This window comes from Venturia canescens, chromosome 9 (genome assembly GCF_019457755.1).
Source record: "Venturia canescens isolate UGA chromosome 9, ASM1945775v1, whole genome shotgun sequence".
NCBI classification, from domain to species: Eukaryota; Metazoa; Arthropoda; class Insecta; order Hymenoptera; family Ichneumonidae; genus Venturia; species Venturia canescens.
In genome coordinates this window covers 14,330,989-14,352,116 of record NC_057429.1, presented here as the reverse complement: position 1 = coordinate 14,352,116, position 21,128 = coordinate 14,330,989, and the positions used below count along the sequence as shown (strand labels likewise).

Here is a 21,128-nt window from a genome sequence, read left to right as displayed (position 1 = left end):
ACGAGGCTCTTCGAGAGCAAGAGAAGATTCAACGTTCATCCAAAAGCAGCACACTTTTCATATATAAATGTATCTCAGTCTCCCACAATTTTCCCAGTCTTACAAATTCCCTGCAATTTAAGAAATCCCATCGAAATTCATCACACCTCACGGGATCACTGTGAAAAAAATTCAAATTCAAAAAGTAAATGAAAAAGACGCTTCACCAAAATTTACTCATGACAGTTGCTTCGTCGATTTCAGGGGATGAAAAAAGTGACTGATCATGCTGTTGGCACCGGAAGTCTGAAGCAAACTAAAACTACGTTTATAAAATCATTGAAATCATCAATTCGATTGTTCTACCAGTTAGAATCCCAATAAATTAAATATTGTCTAATAACCACCAATGAATTTGATTAAAAAAGATAAATAAGCTGATATAATCGTTAGTCGTGCGTTGCCCATTGATTTTCAGAGTATAGAATGAGAAACTGAGTTTCCCTAGGGGAACGATGATATTATGAATGGGCTCAAAGGTTGGGATCATTGGGTTTCTTCCTTCCTTCCTTCCTTCCTTCCCGATCAAATTATCGGCGGGTTCATCCATACCTTGAAAGTTATAAGACAATGACTCTATATATATGTGGACACGTAAACTATTAACTTCCATGACTGGCTGGGAGAATTTAGAAAGAAACAGGAGAGATCGATAAAACGTGTAGGATCACTTGGAGGGAGATAAAGAAAACTTGTGTATACGTATGTGTATAAATAATCGAGGCTCGATATGTATCTATAGATAAACAGATGGACGAGCCATTACTTATATCGTTGCTTCACGATCGAACGCTTATTGTGGATAGCACAGTTGGGGCGTGACCGGAATTTCCTCGCAGCGCCCTCTCTCTCTTTCTCGTCCATACTCCACCCCCCATTGCCTCGTTTTCCCAGATATAATGCCCCCACGACACCTCTCTCACTCGTATTTATCACACTACGCCAATTGATATGGATTCGAGTGGGGTCAATTCGTTTACCGATTCCGTTAACCTCCCACGCTTCTACGTTCTCCCATCTCTACATCTATACCAACCTTGATTTTCTCTCCCTCTGTATATATTGATTAATAATATTATTCGAACACATAACGTACAAATGTCACTTTGAACATTTCAACGCTGCAGAATACCAAAGCAAATATTTGTTCGTTGATTTTTTGCTTTGGCAAAAATTATCGGGTGAAGAAAACAAGGAATCGTGTGCAGTGGATTGCGAGATACAACAGAGGAATCGAGGTGGAGGGAGGCAGAAACGTTGGAAGATAATAGCGAGGGGAAGAATCATGCACTGTAATAATAAGAGAATTGCCGATTCAACTAAATTCATCGCTGCTTCAATGGTGAATAACGAATTTATTTGTTGGTTCAAAAAACTTTTGATTCAACGATGTTTCTGTTGCGGTGAGAAATTTATATTTGAGACAATTGAAGTATTGAGTATTTAATCGAGCAAATTTTCGTTCATTTTGGTTGCCATGATTTGGTTAGCCAACAAAAATTTGACATCAACGACTTCTCAGTTTATAATTATTCTTGTTTTTTTTTTATTTTTTTTTATTTTTATTTATTTCGCGATATGCGATGTTCAATTGTTTGGATTTTTCGAAATAAATGTGCTCCGATGTTATACGAATGTGTATATCTAGTAATTTTTCTTAGAAGAAGAAACCATTATTTCACAGGGGCGTCGTAATGGAGCAATTTTTATGGGATTCTCTCCAGTAGTTAACAGCCTGCTGAGGTCGAACGAAAAGGAAGTGCGAATTGAATTTTTATGCTTCGCGAGCTAACGAGAAAGCCACACGTAAAAAAAGGCAATGGAAGCGAAAGGAATGTTGAGCTCGGCTGAAATCTTTCTTGACAAATGGAAAGTTTTCCTTGGAGAATTGGCCATGTATGAGGCTCGTTAGAAGAAAAAATACATTAATGTTTTTTTAAACGGTATAAAAAATGCTTCAAGTCTGTAGTATTTCATTGATAAATATTCTCTTACGCTTGTTGAGCATCGTTTCATTGGCTTCTCTTTAGTAGCTTCACAGGCAAACAGAATTTTCAACTTTCCATACGTGCAAACATATTTTTAAGGCCTAATCGCCCATCATCTACACATTCAGGGAATATTTTATATATATTTTTTTTTTTTTTTCATTGCTTCATCACGTCATGCTCGCCTCTTGGCTTATCGTACGTAGAATATTTTTGCTACATATTCGTTTTTCTATCGCATCATATAGTTCGTTCGTGCCGTAGTAAAAGCAGCCACCGATCAGGTTTTCCAGCGATAATAAAATCCATCCACTCCGGGATAACGTGTACCTGCTCTTTTTATATCCACGTACGTGAGAACGTACTTGGCAGAGCGTCGTTACGACGTGGTTACTGTTCGTCGAAAATTCCATAAATACGAAAGTGTTATATAGCACTGTTTTTTCCTTTTAAACAATCAATTCATAATTATTATGAAATTTTAAGTTGAATTAAAATCACGAGAGTCACCCCTGAGCTATGGCACAGTGACGTACGAGCATGAATAAATGGAAATCACAAGTTGGATGCTTTTCGTAACTTTAATGTAAAAGTTACTAGTTTACTTAAAATTTACATCGAAGTTATGAAATAATTCAAGTTTCCTTGCTGCTCATGAATGCAGAAATATTCCGACAACATCTTCAAAACTCTCTTCGTCCAAGTTGATATCAGATAATTACCTAAACTAATTGATAGGAAATTGTGATTTTAATAGACAAGGCTCCATGGGATTGCCAACGATTAAACATCAATCGAATCCAAAGTTTTCCAAATGCCATTGAGTTCCATTATTTGACTGATGTTATATGAGGATATTATTGAAAGTATAATACCCTGTCGGGTGTTCCTGAAATGCCAAATAAGGTTTACAGGCAGGTGCTCGATTAACACGAGTACTCACAAAGAGCCCTTCATCTCTCTAAGGCATATAAGCTCGACGAGCATCACTAATACACTCCTTCACTACGGGTACTTGATCGCGTACCACCAATCGCGATAATGCTGCCTGGCACGTTAAGTGAAATGACGACCACTGACTACGAATATGGTATAGCAAAGCGCGCGCACCATTTCCTCCATTACTTATCGATCCAAGCTAATTAATAAAACGAGCGTAAACGTATGTAACGAGGGCAATAGCAATTACGACCAGGTGCAACAAACTTTTTAATCCTCTCCCTCTTTGCATGCTTCTGTTCAAAGAATATCCATGAAATACTGCGTCGATTAATCCGTTCGATAAAGCGATGAATCATTTTTTAAGTTCTGTATTTTTTGGGGATTTTTTTAATACTCATTTTATACGACGGTAAACGGATTTACTTCCCGTAATTACAGGGATCACGTGAAACGGGATGAGAGTAATACGGAGAGATTTTAAAAAATGGAGAAAAAAATAGGAGAGAAAAAAGAGGTTAAAACAGATTGAGAACACGAACGAAATCATTTTTCAGCCTTTTCGCATCTTTCGGAAAATGTTTTCTCCCTTGATATGCCAGGTCAAAAATCTATAAACAAAGGATACAACGAAAAAGCTTGGGGGGCTATCTATTTTTCAGGGACGCCAACATCCCACCTCGGCCATAAATATCCATACGCGTATTACACCTTTTTGCCACAAGCCTCTTTCACCCCCATCAGCCCCAACTATTTTAATACAGCGACGTCGGTATTCGGAATTCACAACGATCCTCGAGACACCCTTATTATTTTTCTCTCCTCTTTTTCTTCCTTCGAATTTTCCCGGGAGACAGGTCCGGCTGTGAATTTATCCCGGCATCACTCTTCGGAATTCAGAGACTTTTTACTGCAGAGAAATTTTGCTCTTGCGCGTTTTTTTCCAACGGGCGCCTCGTGCTCTCGCCCTTTCGATCTCGTGCCATGTAAATTATGTCAAAGCCAGGTAATTCAATGAGACGCTTCGTCCAGCAGCCAAGAACTGCTCATAAACAAAAACCGATCGAGGAATGGGGTCAAGGGATGTTCCAGATTGGCTGTGTCGGAAAAAATTTAGGAAAAATCGTCAAAACTCTTTATTCTCCGGTAAACTCACTGTCAATTTATCTGCAACGAAACCCTCACAATTTCCTCCTTGGATTGGGATGTTTCGTTGAAATGGCAGAATTTAAGTCTCCGAGTGGTGTTAATTGAGTGTCTGAAAATTTCATCCGGAATGACCCATGCACAGAACAGCTCCACACATATATGTGAACACGTTCAACATTTAATACTGAAGGAAATGGCCGACGACCACATTTATACGCTCTTTTCCAGCATTTTTTTATCCTCCCCCGATTCCCGCTTGAGCGAACGTTTTAAAGTTTAACGTCGCTCGTCTGAATTAAAGTGGAAGAGTCGTTTTTAGACGCGGACGCTGGGAACGTTTACGATAGAGACGGTCGAACGACTACGACGACGACGACGACGACGACGACGAAAACGGAAACTCGGCCGTAAAGCTTTCGTCCTTTCTCCGTGTAAGCACACGCCATCATTCGTTTTTTTCTATTCTTTTTTTTGTACTTTTTTTCCTGAAGAATGATCTCTGTGTCATACGCTGCATGAGAAAAACTTGTAGATGCGTCAACACGCCGGTTCGGCACACACTGCCTTCTACACGCTCTCTGTGAGAAACTTTTTCTACTTTGGATTTATCATCCCCGACCACCATGTTCCTCTCGTAAAAGCTTATCACGGCGACTGACAACGCGCAGGGCTTCCCGTATAACCCGAGTACATGCACCCTTTTCTATACGCGAATATGAAGATACGAGAGAGTTGTAAGCAAAAGTACACCTATTTCCCTAGTCAAATCAGTCTCGAGTAAAATACGTGTGCATAAACATTTTATAAGACTTTAAACATCACAATGCGACGTCTTTTTCACTCCGATTTTTTCATTCAGTTCGCCTGCCAAAAGCTACTTTAAGTTTTTCAATGCGGGTGTATCGGGGCTTCAAGATATGCAAAGTGAAAAATATACTCTGAAAATAGCATGGACATTTACCGCGTACTTCGTTTCTCCATCAAAATTGACGAAAAATTTCTCGATTTTCTTGACGAAGATTTTTCTGCACATTTCTTTGGTAGATATAACGAATGTTACGGTGAAAATGTGCATCATTTTTTTCTCCTTTAGAGCAGTGCGAATGAATATAATCTTTTACTTGAAAAATTCCTGAGATATTATTCGGTACAAAGTGAAATAAATTCTATACGAAAAAATGTGTATGAAGAATACGAGGAATGCCAAATGTAACTAAAGTTGTTTCGATATTATTCATCCAATAGAAGAAAAGTTCTTTATTTTTCGAGAGAAATTCTTACAAAAACGTGAAAAAACTAGAGCTTCGTTTCCATGGTTTTAGTTGAATCTAGCAATACCGTACTTCACTTTTCTTCGCGTTCGTAGATCTATCCGAGTAGATATCGAACGTTTTCGAGTACTTTTTCGCGTATATCCGGGGCGCCCAGTGAAGCGGCTTTAAGAACGTCACAAAAATATCTCAGAAAAAGCGAATCGTCGTGGCAAGTTATGAGAAAGCTTCGCTACGGAGAATGATCACCAACAGTGGCCAAATCCCATAAAAATTCGTCCCTCGTAGGAAACCCTTCGATCGGAAATTCCTTTCGAAAACTCTCACGAATAACTGTAAGATAAGACGCCCCTCGAATAGGAAAAAATATCAATTGAAGTCAAACCACCCAAAATGACGTTGATCCAGTGCAAAGCATGAAATAAATAGAGAACTACCAAGACTTCGGGCTCGATCATGCTTCGTGAAATCACTAATCATTTTTTTGGATTAGAAAACATTTTTTTGCATAACACTTTCAAGCGAAAGTCAAAATTCATGAAATGGCACTGCTGGTCAGCTACGATTTTCCAAAGTGATCACAAATCACGACCACGCGGTCGAGTTCCAAATAAAGTAAAATAATTCTTAGGATCCGCAGTATTTTCTAGAATTTGATTATCTTTTACGGCGTTTGGGATAACAAAACGACGAAATTTCATATCCGAATCGGCTCATTGTCGATTTAGAATGAGCTCAGATTAATGAATATTCCCCAGCAGAAGTAACACCGACAAAAAATGATTGTGAAGAAACAATTTTGTTCGTTTACTCACAAAACCGCGATGAACTTTGCGTTCGAAGGAAAGGAAAAACGTCGAGTATCGCGATGCAAAAATGAAAACTTTCAGTGCAAAATAAACCCGATATTCGACGCGTGTCCAAAGATACATCCTGCTCGTGTCATTGAATTCTTGCGGTGTCGAATGAATATAAAAAGAAGAGAAAGAAAAACCGAATGAAATTTCGACTGTGAACACACAGATTTTTCGTTGCTTGGTCAGCGATAGTAAGAGTTGGAAAAATAGAGCGATAGAGAATAGCGAACTCGGCAATGGAGAGAGTCAGATTTGTATACGAATTTCGTACAATCGTAGCTATCACAACGGCAGGATTATTGCAAAAGAGAGAGAAGGGGAGGGCTGGAGTGAAAGAGCAGTCGAGAGCGAGAGAGGTAAAGGGCTGATATGCAAAGTAGACGAGCTTTATGCAAAAGGTCTTCTGCTACCAATTCACTCTGCACTCTGGGTCGAGCAACCGCGCTTATCACTGTGCCTGGCTCCACCCTCTCGACGTTCACGCACTCCCATATTTCCCGTCGCTTCTTTTCTCCTTCTTCTCCCTTCTCCCTTCTCTTTGACTTCGTTTTTTTTATTTATTTATTCGGATTACAGCTCGTGTCGTACGGAAATGTGGGACAGCAGAGAAAAGAGGAAAAAAGCTCAACAAAGCTTGTCTCTTTCTTTCCGTCTTTTTCGGGGAGCCTGTTCGGGGGATGGAATAATCCTGGACTTGTCCGCGAGATAAATTCACCGGAATATCGCGTCCAGTGTTATTGTCGATGGTTAAAAATATAGTTTTCCGTTATGGCATCGAGAATTAGGAGAGAACATTTTTCTATCCCACGTTTCATGACAGCCCTGAACGTTCCGAATCGACCAATCAAAACGAGGTAGTTCCAACCCTCGCAACACTTTAATCGGGCAATATTTATAGTTTTGAACTCCATGAAAACGTGAACATCGCGTCGGTGAAAATTACCCATAACTTCGATCCTACCGTCAAAAAACATTCGTCGAAGACAAGCTGCCTGTGAATCGAACGTTTTTAGCGCGAATATCCAAATTTACTCGCACCTGGCACAAAATCCCCATAAAATCCATTCTTTCAATTGTCCAATTAAACGTTTTTGCTACTTTGCCAACTGCATATTGAACGTTAAAAAATTCTCCCATGCAGTAGAATTTGGTGAAATACTTTAGTGAAAACTCTCTAATATTTGAGCATGTAGATGCCAAGGAGTGACAAAAGGGTCACGTATCTCGTAATCTGTGAGAATGGAATGAATGACGAATGGGAGTAGCACCTGCAGCATAATCTCAGTTGCATCAACCCACATATAGATATTATGCTCGTACCTCCACACATGGATATAGATACGAATATCTAGATGTATTCTAGTACGTTTTGGTAGCATGTAATTCTGAACAAAGACAAGGATGACCATGAGGAAGCAGCTTGGGCCAAATACTGCTTTGAATTATGACGCATTTGAGCGTCAGAAAAGCTTTCAGCTGTGCTCTGTGAATCATCTCTTGTCTACCTAACAGACCTTCTGCGCAGAGGGTCAGTGAAAAGACCGATCTAGAACGACCCTCTGTCTTCTGAAAGCTGCAATAAAATGAGCAATCGAAATGTGTTGGAAGAATAATGTCATAAAATAGTGAGTGTGGATATGAGTTCATGGTTCTTGCAAATAATATATTTGCCAGAATCTTGTTGACCAACAAATGTCTCTAGATGTAACTGGAACGAAGCACACAAATGATGTTTATTTGGAGAAAAAACTCGGAGGGAAAATTCATTGAAAAAATGTGAATAAAAGTTGAGACGTGGATTGGTGGCACGTTGATAAAAAAACGATGGTCTTGAGATGTGAGTGAGGTGAGCAAAAGTCAGGAGTGTAAAAAAACCAGAGACCATCATGGCCAAGTGGGCAGAGTTTGAACAGGGGAATTGCGAGTCGTCTATTTTGTTTTAGTTCGTTTTTTTTTGTTCTTTCCATCGCGTAGTCTAGCGGTATAACAAGTTGCTGGCTGGCCACTTGTCCACTGCTCGTACACGAGCGTCACCCTCGTACATTTTTCGTAGCTCATTAGGTGTCCCACAAGCTTTCCAGTGTGTATGACAACGACGACAACTACTCATCTCTTTTTCTCGTATTCAAGGGCTCACCGGAGAAAATGAGCGTAGTCTTGAGTCACGTACGCTCAGATCTTTCTGACTTGTAGAAAATGAGATGAGAGAATAAAAGAACGAAGCGAGTGAAGCTGACGAAAAAAATAATCATGATTTTCTTGGCTTTAAGGCGTAAGGAAAATTATGTTGCAGCATATTTATTTTGTTAATTAATCATTCCTTCCATTTATTTGTATCGAAGGTGACAAAAATCGAAAATAGGCAAAAAAATAAAATTACGAGGTCATTTATCAATGAAATTCTGAGTGCTGATGTATTTTTTTTCCACGTATCTCAGCCCCCATAAAGGTAATAAATTCGATAAAAGGGAATCCTTCAAAGAAAAAATCTCTGGTTAACGACTCCAAAGTATAGCTTTGGGAGTTTATCCTTATTATTACAAAGCACCCCTTAAATCACACGGCTTCGATATCCTGCCTCGGAGCAGGACTCGAGTAGTGGCTGGGTGAACATAAATAAGAAAAAATTCAATCGTGTTCATTAATGATGAAATGGCATGTAAAATAGAAGGAAAACACTGTTTAACGAGATCTTTCGAAATGGAGAATATTTTTTCTTACCAAAGCAACTTCTGTGCGGCTTCCACTCGCCCAATGCTATTGGCTAAGGCATTTCTTCAGAGAGCAAACAGAAAGCAAAAAATACGCTCGTTGAATAATCCTCTGATAATAAAATAACCAGAGCATTCGTGTCTCCGTAGTAGCTTGTAATTCATTTAATAAAAGCAAGTCCGTTGCTTTTTTGTGCGCGCAGCATCGCTCTAGAAAAGCTGGTGCAGAAGGTCGCGGAGATTTTATAGGATAAGGTACGGATGAAGTCCGTGGTGAACGCCGTGTATATTATGCAACGTTCCAACGCTCCGACCCGATCGTTTTGTTTGCCTGGGTTATACGTACTCGCGGCAACAACCCCCTTGCCGATGAGCGACCCTCCTGTTTTCCCGTCGCTTTTCCTACTGCCCTGAGACAATAGTTGCGCGTTCGATAAATCAGCGGATTATGGAAGCGCGGTTACGCCCGTGGCTTTTGCACGGTCCAGGACACGGTCACCCTTGGACCGTACCCTTGCATACACTCTGCGTACATTTTTATTCTGAGCTCTCTCTCTCTCTCTCTCTTCTTTCCAGTCCTCCTTCTCACCCCGATTTTTCACCCCCTCGGATTTAATGAAAACAGCTAATTTAACGAGAAATAAAATCGATTCACAACGGGGAAGGAGCGGAAAAGAAGGAGAGAAAACGTATTCTCGTGAGGGCGAGTGTTCCGCCACTTTTTTTCCGCGCGTTCGTACGCGACGAATTATCGCGTACGCCTCGCCCAGCATACAATCTCACCCCGGACTCGTCGCGTGCTCCTGCCCTAGCCATTAGAAACTTTTTATATCGACACCATTGCCACCCCTTCAAAAAAACCTTTGCGCGCCTTCGCGACCCACCACGCTTTTTTTCACAGAACCCCCTTTCTCTCCGGTAAACGTAACTTATTACAACTCTCTCGATAAATTGTCACGTTCTGTTCCTCGCATATAACCTCGCGCGTTTTATCACCAGCAAGCTTGTCTCTATACCTCTATCTATTTACTCACTGGGTCCACAACGTTTTACTCGTTTTTGTTCACCATCCACCGAACACGATAATTTGTGTGAATAAATTTAAATGCCATTCCCGTGCATCGAGTCATAAAAAAAATTCGAGACTGCTCCACTCACCTTTTTTCATGTACACAAATTCGAGAGCGCTCGAGGAATGAATAGTGATTGAAAGCACATAAAAAGCGTTGTGAATTTTCGAAAAAAGTTTGCTTCGTATTTTACACTCTCATGAATTATTGTAATTTACTGCTATTAATCAATGGAAAGTTTCACGAGTCCCGACCAAGCTCTCTTTTCGTGTGGAAAATTCATTATACAAATAATTACACTCTTCGTAGGCGTATATCGACAAATATGACAACACACTCTTCTCTCAAGAACCCATAATTTATTTCCTTAACGAACTATGCCAGAGGTATAATAATTGCGACGACATACGAGAAGAGAGCGAGAGCGTGAGAGAGAGAGAGAGAGCAAGGACGAAAGCTCGTAAATCTCCGACAGCCGACACTCAACGTGCCTTCTCGCATAATTTTCGTTCTCGCCTAGCTGCGACAAAGTGTCGCAGATCGGGTCACCGACACCGTCTCCCTCCACTTCCCCTTCACCTCGGATCGTCACTTCAGTTACAGCAGCACCTCTCTTTAATTAGTTCGTTCAAACTTATTCGAAAGTCGATACACGAATCCATCGCACCGATGAGTCCATCACGGACTCAAGAATATTCGGAAATTCGAAAAACGCTTTGATTTTGAGCTCTTTTTGTTACGTCACAAGAAAATGCATGAATATATTCGTTGCAAGACATTTTTTTAACGCAATCCCAGTCGTTTCACAGCATAAAAATGTCTTAAGCAATTTCCAACTGTCTAAACTTTCAATGAATTTCTACTCGGTTCTTTCGATTGAAAAATAATCGTTTTTGCATGGCTCGCGGCTATATCCATAGCCGGCATATTGAGTACTATCTATCCTTAAACGTTAATTAATCACCAGAGTTATCTCGACTCGATTCATTTTTCCATTATCCATCTGCTGTCAGAAAATCTACCGAATGCCTCATCGTGATGCACGAGAAAACTTATTGAAGCGGTGATGAAGTGAAGGATGCCTGCGTATTCATTTCATCATTCACGAAGAAAGTCCCAGGTGCACTAAATCCTCCTTCAGTTACGTTCCTCCAAACCTCTCGCCGACGGGGAGTCGGGACAGAGTTTGCGAAAAAATGTTAAATGGGTTAATTGAATAAACTCTCGCTTCGCTTTGACCGTACTGCCGACTGCTCGATCAAAATTTTCAATAAAGTGCCACCATTAATTATGCAGATTGATGGAGGAATAAATGCACCACTCGGCCAGTTTTTATTTCTTATTACCATTTTTCGTACACAATGTATTTGTAGTAAAATTTTTCTAGTTTCATTATTCTATGAAAGTTGAATAACCGACGAGTGAAGGTCGGCAGCTACTTCCATTAATCTACATTTCAAATGAAAGATTCTTTAGAATTCCATCACTGTTAATTGTTATTCTGAATACAATCTCCAATGCAGCGTTGTAAAATGGAACAAAAAGTAGATTTAAGGTGGAAGCAATTTCTCATGAAAAGTGTGTACGGCGAGAGGAAGCAAATTTTATTTTACGATCCTGCCCAAGCTCGATAAGGATAAACAGTTCAAGGAAAACCTTGCGATTACGAAGAAAAGTGCTAATGAAACGAGAGCTCTTCATATTCTTTCAAGCTGGATATGAAAAAGGTTCTTTATGTCGCAAGGCACAACAAAAATCCGATTTAAGAGTTACAGTTTCGTAGAAAACTTGTTAGATCGAGCCTCCTCGATGGAAACGTGATAAAGAAAATAACAAGAAAAATGTCACTAAAAAATCGAGTCTCAGTTTGCATCTCTTTTACACTGGAAAACTAAATAAATTAACAGCTGTCTGGTCTCAGAGCAAATCCGTTCCAACGTCTGATCTCCCAACTTTTTTTTCTCCCACCTATCTGCCTTTCTCCATTTCTTTCCATACACATACTCTCGACCAAAGAAGCGGAGGGAATCGACGTTATTTACAGAGCATTTTAAGTGAAGATGTTTCCCTTCAAAAAACGTCAACGTTTGCCAACCTCTGTATTCTGTATTCTGAGAGCACATAATTCTATATATCCAGGACTATGTAACAGATTTTATTCACCGAACGGACTAAGGAAATTCACCTGGTACAGTCTACTAGTCCAGTGAGTTTGGCAACGCCGCGACCTCGTAACCTGTACTGTCTATACAGCTGTTATTGACAGAATTTTTCACTCGCGTTCACGTCATAATCAGTGTTCAAACGTTTGGCATCATTAAAACATGCCGGAAATGTCTAGAAAAACAAGTTTTTCTCAATTACATCAATATTTTCTCACCCATCCTTCATATCTTATTGAAAGTCTCTTGTGTGAGTTGCGTCAATCGGAAAAACCACTGAAACCCGTCAGAGACCGTGTTAATTTGGAGAATCCGTTTTAATTTTGTTTCTCACGAACAAAGTACCCTCGGGCCTTAAAACTGTATTCAAATTTTTTAATCGAAATCTCTTTATTAATTCGATTACCAGATGAACTTCCTTAAGCGTTTAGGACTTCTCTAAATTGGAAAGCACTCCAGAAATAACTAATTTATTTTGAATTTTTATGTTTAAATCGTAGAGAAGAGTGTTTTAAATCGACGTGGACTTGATGTCGTTTTTTACATTCATTATGCCAAAAGGTTGTAGTAAATTGTAAAAATTGTTAAAATTATTTTCATAAATTTCATAAAGTTCAGTGAGCAAAATGTAACATTTTCCCAACATATTCAAAGAAAGAGCAACGATGATAAAACAATTTCAAATGTAATGAGATTCGTGGTTGCAAGAGCTCGATTCGTCTACCAGCTAATTACTCACCCCGGAAACATTGTATGTGTTCAATTGCATTTTCATGAGCTTGAAAAATGAATAATTTGCAAATTGTAGAAATAGCTAATTGAAAATCACAAGAAAAATAATGTTTCTCCTATAAATATTGGTTTCCGTTCGAGTCTTACGGTATGGTGAATATGCATGTATAAAATTATAAATTTATGTTTCACAGACGTTTTGCCCCACGGATAGAATTCTCTCGCTCACGCCGAATCGATATCAGAGCATGTTTCCTGTCTGTCCATTTGTGCATACTTCAACCTTAGGGTACAACAACATTGCAAATATCCAAGGGCTGTTTGTTCCCGAACAATTTCGAAATATACTGAGAAATTTTTACCAAGTTCTGCTGTAAGTCCACTCAGCCCTTCATCTCTCCATTTATTCCTATCTCGAGCTAGCATGAAAAATCTGTCGAAGAATCCTAGTCCAGAGCTCTCCCCATACGCTGCCAGCAACTGCATTTTGTTTCAATTTTCGAATTAGCACTAGCGGATAGTCTAATATTCTCCCAGCGTCAGGTGTCGAACAAAATGTCAAACTTTTGAGCTCATCCTTGAAGAAGACCCGCAGATTCCCGTTCAGACATTGTCGATACATGTTGGCACATCTCTGTCAACCCGTCAGCCCACTCGCTGATGAAACCTCCAAAGTTACATGATTCGAGCGCCATCATGGTTATTATTGACTGAATGGATATTCTGCAAAGCTCTCCATCAATGAACTCACGAGTTTAAAGAAGTTTCTGCAGATACTACAAGTATGTGTTGAAAGTTTTGACCGAGCGTGCAATAAAAGCTAATCCTTTTGATGCTGTCAGATAGGAAGTTAGTTAGAACTCGTGTGCTCCATCCAGAGGCCTGTCAAGCTGTCGCACTATTTCCGATCTGCCTATGCATATTGGTCTTCATTGATTGTCCCAACAGTGTGTGTTTTCCTTCGTCGTTCCTCCCGAATTTCAATCCCTTCCTTTCGCCTTGTTTCCGACGACGTCGATATTCAGATTTTCGTCAGCCACTTCCGAATCTTTATGATTCCGCCCTATTCATAAGACACAAAAATGTTAATGAAATTAATGAGGATAATTTGACGTGATATTTAAATATGAAAATCCCGAGGGGATGTCATTAATTAGCGGCTCATGAAGTCAAATCGTTTGATTAGCGATGCGAAGGGTTCGAGGTAGAGTTAACTATAGCTCGCAGCTCCAAGTTTATCGGCCTCGCTATAACCATGAGGGTCTCGCGTTCATTGCATTACGTATTAATCAAGCTGCGTTTCGGCATGTCATACAGAGAGAGAGGTCAGGGGAAAGGAAGAGGGAGGGTATGAGTTTGGACGAGCCGAAAACGAGGAAAGCGGATAAATGGTCGGATAGATAGTCGCCATAGAATCTCATGCTGGGGGCGATTTTCGAAAAGGGGGTGTGCGTCACCCTCTTCCGATGGTTTATAGCCGCGCGCTATATATTCAAACTTGCGCTTTATCGATTACACACCTTCGCTCTTGATCGCTGAGCGGCCACCAGCCCACCAGCACCGCGTCATTCTTCTACGAGCACGATTTTCATACTATAAATATATAACTATTCGGTTCGGGGCCTCGAGCGTGTAATTTATATTCGTCGCTCCAGAATCGTTTGAGCTTGCGGTAACAGAAAAATTTGGGGAACTTTGAGCTGGTGTAGAATAAAAGAATAAAAATAAAAATTAAAAAAACAATAAAAAAAAACAAAAAAGTATTCGGACTCGCGTTTCAATTCGAACTTTCCTCCAATCATCAAAGTGGCAGTATACCGACTAGATTTTCTAACAACGAATTGTACTTTCACGTCTTTTCGGACGAGAAGAATGAGAATCATAAAACCGTTTCGGCCCGATGGTTTCGCATACCACAATAAATCGGCTCGCGGTTTTGGAAAGGCTCTTACGCACTACACGCAGAATATTTATAGTGTCCGCGGTATACGTACGTACCGCATGGCTTCGGGGGGCCGGGGAGAGGAGGGGGAAGCGCCAGTGTATACGAGAGATTCAGAGAAACTTCGCTGATTAGTGGTATTGTTCCGTAAACGGTGCGAGAGTTCGGCGCATTGTGGCGACCCACGGATAGCCGTTCATTGTCGGACTGCGCCGGGGAAGGGAAAGCTATTGCAATCTGGTTTGGCCAGTCGAGAATCAGGCACCGAGGCTGTGCCAGAGTCTAGCTCTCCCCTGAACCATCCCTTTAACCTACTGCGCGCTTACGTGCAAGCATGTATGACTGTATATAAATATATATGGATATTGTACAGTTATATATGAGCGCAGTTTGCTCCTAGGTATGGCTATCAAAGCGGCAAATTGCGTTTGCGCGACGATATAGCTTCCTCTACAGTTTTCTATGAATGTCGCGCTAGTCCACCAATTTACCGTATCAGTTTGACTCTGTGTACGTTGGTATTCCGATCATATCAGCCTCAACTTTATCGTCACGTATTTACCAAGCGCTCGAAAATAGATATGGGAGCCTGTAAAAACGCGTTCAATTGCTATTAGCTTGAGTAAGCAGCTTCGGAGGTCAGTCGGAATCCAGGATGACTTTGATGATGGACTGGAATTCGATTTTTTTTCTTTTGGGCTCACATCGCCTGTGGGTATTCCAACGATAATGAAACTCATTGCAGAAATAAAGCATTTCATTATGGAGGGTGCTTTTTTTAGCTCTGAGGTCAAAGAGCACTCACATTCTTCAGTAATGATGGAAAAAGTAATAGGCGTCCGTCCACTAGGTGAACTATCCAATATCCGTTATCTATTCTATTAAAGCTAATCGTTAGATTGTTCGCTCGTGTGGTATCGATTTGCCATACGACACGAAAGTCTGTGAAAAAGTTTTCTCGTGAAATTCCGTCCGCAAATTCTCTCACCTATGGATTTATATAGATCTACATATACACGTGCGCGCGCGTGGGTCTGTGTGTGTCCAATGGATTTGCGATATAGCGATAGAAAGATTCGATCGTTGATAGATTGCGAAGCCGAGCTCGCAGCTGATTCACGAGGACCAAAAGGACAAAACTTTCCTGTCCTCACCGCAAACTCTCCGTTCTCTTCCTCCCGCTCTTCTCCTGTATCCGTCCTTCGTTGCAGAGGCTAAATTGCAACCGCGAAGCTTTTCCCACGGACCCCTATGGACAGAGTGATCTATGATCTCCTCCTCCTGTGTATTTCAAAGAAACTACTTTTTTTTTGTTATTAAATTTCTATATCGGTACCGACGCTATGTGCACTTGCCAGCTGATCGTCGCCACTCTCTTGAAGCGACAAGACATAAAAAACGCATTCGCTGAGCGACGTGTCTCATCGCCGGGAGATTATTCTCAGCGAGTTTTCACTGCTCGTGCAAAGCCCGATCTGCCTTGTCTACGAAATTATTTTCCCAGTGAAAAAAGATTGACATACTTTCTTAACGAAGCCCATTCTTGCTACTGCGATTCGCAAAAAAGCACGTACGTACAGCACTGTTAATTTAAAGGATCTTTGTGGAATGGATTCCTAAAAGAATCCATAAAAGCTTCCGGTCGCTTCAATAGGAAATAATTTACCACGAACTTGATACGTTCGAAAAGAGCGCACAGGAACGACAAAACGATACGGCTCTCATAATGGTTTCACGATTTTGTTGGAATAATCGGGAACGCGTATATCCCGTCTCGGGAATCTGATACCGTTGAGGATCCTTCAAGCCTTGTGCATAGGTACGTATTGAAATCGATCTGTGAAGGAATATACATAAATCTGCCACACCGAATCCCCTCGTAGGAGGAGAAAAAAAATTCACGACTTCGCGAGACATCATTTCGAACGTGTTCTTCCCAATGCTTTTTTACTCTTATTCTTTAAAAGTAGAGAATCCGAGAAGAATAAGAATTGTTCGTACTTTCTGAAATATGGATGTAGTTCATGCATCACGCGAGTTTCTACTTCCATATTCGAGGAGCGAGCTCTTCCTTTTTCATGTCTACGTAGTACGTTTTTTTCGAACAATGCTCGTCGAGATTGACTACGCAATCGAGACTCCGTTACCCGGACTGTTCCATTTTTCGACGAGCACACCGAGAAATTTAATGGCGCGCTACTTTTGTTGCCTCGCGTTCATGCGTTTCAATCGAACTGACGTTATTAAAAGATCCAAGCAATTTGTCAGGATCTCCTGCCAGGACAGTACCAGTGATTTCACGATGTTCGATCAATTTCCCGTCCCAATTAATTGGCTTGTTTCTCAAGAGCATTTCATACTAATCCCAAATACATCGTGGGGAAGGGAATTCTGAGGAAATTAATGGCTTCTCCGATACGATAAATGGAGAAGCCCACTCGAATAAGGTTTCATTGATTGGCATTTGTTTGCCTCTGCAGATCAACAATGCTGGAATGATTTTTCTTTCGTTATAATTCGACACAGCGACATGAGAATGATACGAATTTAGGTATTCCGCCATAAAGTTCTCCTATCGTCGGTAACCAAGCTGCCAACTATCAAAAGCGACCGAAACAATTATTACTACTTGGCAAACTCAAACATAACGCTTCACCACCACTCAGACTATAGATACTACTTGGACAACTTGCTCTACCGAATCTTCCCTCCACCGTTAGAATCAGTAGCACGGTAAACACAAATATATCCTCCGGAATGCCGGAAACAGGGAGGTACGCGATACACATGCACTAGCAGCTCCCGATGAGCGTAGACGTAACGCTAAATCATGCGCATGGAACCCCAACTGTCCTAATAGTCGGAGGGAATGTCGTACGGATTTAGGGGATACTCCAGGATGGATATGCACATCCGGAGCAATGCCTTCACACCCGGGAGAGCCTGTCGACATTGTCAACCTGCAGATCTATGTTATACCATCGATTAAACATTGTAGAATTCGCCATTAGAGTTGATTCATTGAAGATTTACTTTCGAAAAGTGTAACTCGTCCTTTTGATCCCTTTAAGTTTGATGAGAAAACCGACCCATGGAAGGGCTCATGAGATTTATTTCGGCATTTGTGGAAAGCATTCGATTGCTTTCTTCTGTTTGATTTTATCTAGTGAGTGCACGAGAGAAGTGAAATAACTCTATTAACAAAGTGAATTTTCATGCATAAATGATTGGGAGCTCAAAAAAAAATGGATGAAATTCGAATTTATCAGACGTACGGAGTGCTTGGAACAAGAGCTCCAAGTGGATTTTCTTGTTCGGTAAAAGGCAACTCGTATAAAGGTTTGTCCAGGGACTTGGATCAATCATCTACGAGACCCACTTATTTACTCTTCGACAGTGTCTCCCATCTACATCCCACGTCGGTTAACAGAGTGAAACTTTGACGCGATTCTCTATTCCGATCAAAGTCCATACAAATTGAATTAGTGTCTCCTCGTTGAACATGAAGGAGGTATATAATAGGGGACGCCTCGAAGCCAGATGGTGAGCAATCTTGGCCCTTTAGCTTCTAGCCGATGTAGCAAGTATATAACATTTAAGGGGGGGAGTTCGGAACGTCACTCTCACCAATTAGAAATTCAAGTGTGCTCGAATGATTGTACTTGGACTCTGCAGCTAAACGTGAACTGCATCCAGTATACATTGTGAGTCATAGAAAGACGGTGGTGGTGTTCCATCGTAGCAATAGCGCGGTCTGTAATTATGTTGTATATGAAGCTCACTGGCTAGTTGCTTGATCTCAAGGCTGGGGGCTTTTCAGAGACTCCGAGATAAAAGGGTTAGAGTGGGAAGTGGACGTACAAAGATACGTCGGAGGGAAGAAGCTGCGGTCTTCTTCCTCTCCCTTCATCCCTCTCCGCCCTTTCTTAGCTTCGACAAGACGAGTGCGGTTCGAATACAGGATAGACGGGGAGGCCCTCCAGTCGCTAGCTTCTTTACCTCGATGAACTTGCGGCCGAGTGGTCAAGATGAACGAGACACCCTTGAGCAGACGGGGATAAGACCCCTGGTAGTAGTTCGTCCTACATCTAATATCGTAGAGTGGTGTACGAGTAAAAAGATAGTTGGACCAGAGAACGAATCGGTGCTTGATCACTGCTGCTGTATTTACTCGACTGGATTGCTTTCGTCTATTCTTTCTTCCTATCACAAGGCCACGTGTCCTTCCTCCCCCCCCCCCCTGCACGTATCATCCTCCCTCATTAAGGTTTGAAAAGCGCTGAACACGAATGAACGGACGATGTCAATGGTCGATGATCATCGAAGCTTATCCTTCGAACGTTCCCTTTCGAATGTAGGATTATAGTTTTGATTGATTTAATCAACATATGAGCCAGCCATAAGCTTCTTAAAAGCAAAGCCTCGAATGACTTTTTCCATCAATGAAGTCCCCCATATGAACGGACTTAATGGCTGGGTTGGATACAGATTATATGACGGACGGTCATAACGCAGCCATAAGAAGAACACTCGAACTGAATCAAAGGAAAATCGAGGTAGGGCGTAAGCACACCGAGTAATCGAGGTCATAGGAACGATGATGTTGCAGATACACAAGGGCCATGGAGAATATAGTCGATTAGAGCGAGGGCAAGGCACTTTACCGCGTACTCGAGATACTCTAGTTCCAAGCCCAGTACCAATAACGAGCCCAACGAACTTCGCGTCCTTGGTAGCATAAACGGCAGTACTTTATACGGGATAGGTTAAATTTCACATTTGATGAAGCTCAAAATGCGGTATTTCCGTCATCGTAACATAATTCTCAAGCTGCGAAATAGAGACTCGATGCGAGGTTGGGTTTGAGTTTCGAGTTTGTGCGATTCGAAGCATAGGAGACGATGACGCGAACGTGATGTCGGTCGCTCCCTCCCTCCCTCCCTCCCTCCCGTACGAAGCGCATTGAGCTTGAATTTTATCCGTTCCCTCGCTTCTTTCCAGGTCGATAAGTACTGATTTCCATAATGGTGCCACGTACGAATACTCTCGAGTCCAACCCTGTGCTATTTCCATCTCAACATTCACCACCACATCCTCGTACAAAATTCTTCCCTTTCTCTCACTTATACACATACGTATCCTCATTTCTGTACCAACTCGTTCAAATGGTCTTGGCTAGGACCACATCCCGTTGAAAGAGCATACATTCAAGCCCTCACCCTCCCCCTGTCCCTCTCTCCCCGGGCCACGACATCTCAGCGAATATGGCCAGAATAATGCTAAAGAATCGAATTTTTATAGCTTGGTAAAGAATCGTGAGAAATTTTCTTACGCTAGAATAACATTGAATCACAGATGATATACAGTGAAAATAAGTGAGCAAGAGAAAGAGATGGTTTCGACTCATTCATACGAATTCTATCACTCTGTATCCTTTACCCTCTTCTTTGTAATTCATGGTACATGGAAGACACGAGGAAAAGAGAAAAACAACTCGAAGACACACGATTTATTCACTTTTCCATCGAGGAAAGTAGATTCTTCGATCAAATATAATCATGTTGAAGAATGTGGAATGATTTGTCGTTTTTTTATTGGCTTACAGATGAGGAGCATGAAGGACCTTGAGATTGGGGGATGGTGCCACAGGCTCGAGCGCAGTGACGCTCCTACGACTTGGGTGCTGAGGGGAATTGCTTAAATGAAAAGACTTAGAGGAAGACCACCCGATCCGAATAAATGCACGTGTCGAAGGGAGATAAACTACGATAAAGAAGCCCATCGTCTGATTCGCCATTGGGGGCATCCTGATCATCTATCCATCTCGTGGACTCCTCGGGGTTGAGCTGTCGAGTCTTTAAGTGACGTCGATTAAAACGCACAAATAACCTCCTTCCAACATCTGCATAAAGCTCCCTCACGCTCTACTCGCCAAAATGGAACTTTTCGTGATACTCATGAGTCTGATGATCGGCGTCTCGTCAACAAAACCCACTGCCTCCATGTCTGTCAAATCACAAATCAATCCTCGAATCGTTCAAACACGCTATGGCAAAATACAGGGCTTGACACAAACTTTTGAAAATTCAAAGTATCTACAACCTATCGACGTTTATCTCGGTATTCCATATGCAACACCACCCATTTTGAGCAACAGATTCTCACCCACCAGAGCACCCAGTCCGTGGAACGAAATCAAGTAACGATTTTTTTCTGCTATCAGCTCAATATTCGATTTCATCTTGATCAATAATTTTCTCGATTATGA

At 41.3% G+C, this 21,128-nt stretch overlaps 1 protein-coding gene across 2 annotated transcripts in view; it reads left to right on the top strand.

The window, feature by feature from the left end:
* Positions 1-21,128, top strand: part of LOC122415546 (neuroligin-4, X-linked-like) — a 277,070-nt gene that overhangs the window by 41,385 nt on the left and 214,557 nt on the right. For both annotated transcript variants that reach the window (XM_043427741.1, XM_043427740.1), the window contains exon 2: positions 20,466-21,059. In XM_043427741.1, coding sequence (XP_043283676.1) covers positions 20,797-21,059 — 263 coding nt within the window. In that variant the 5' untranslated portion in view covers positions 20,466-20,796. The remainder of the gene's footprint in view (positions 1-20,465; positions 21,060-21,128) is intronic.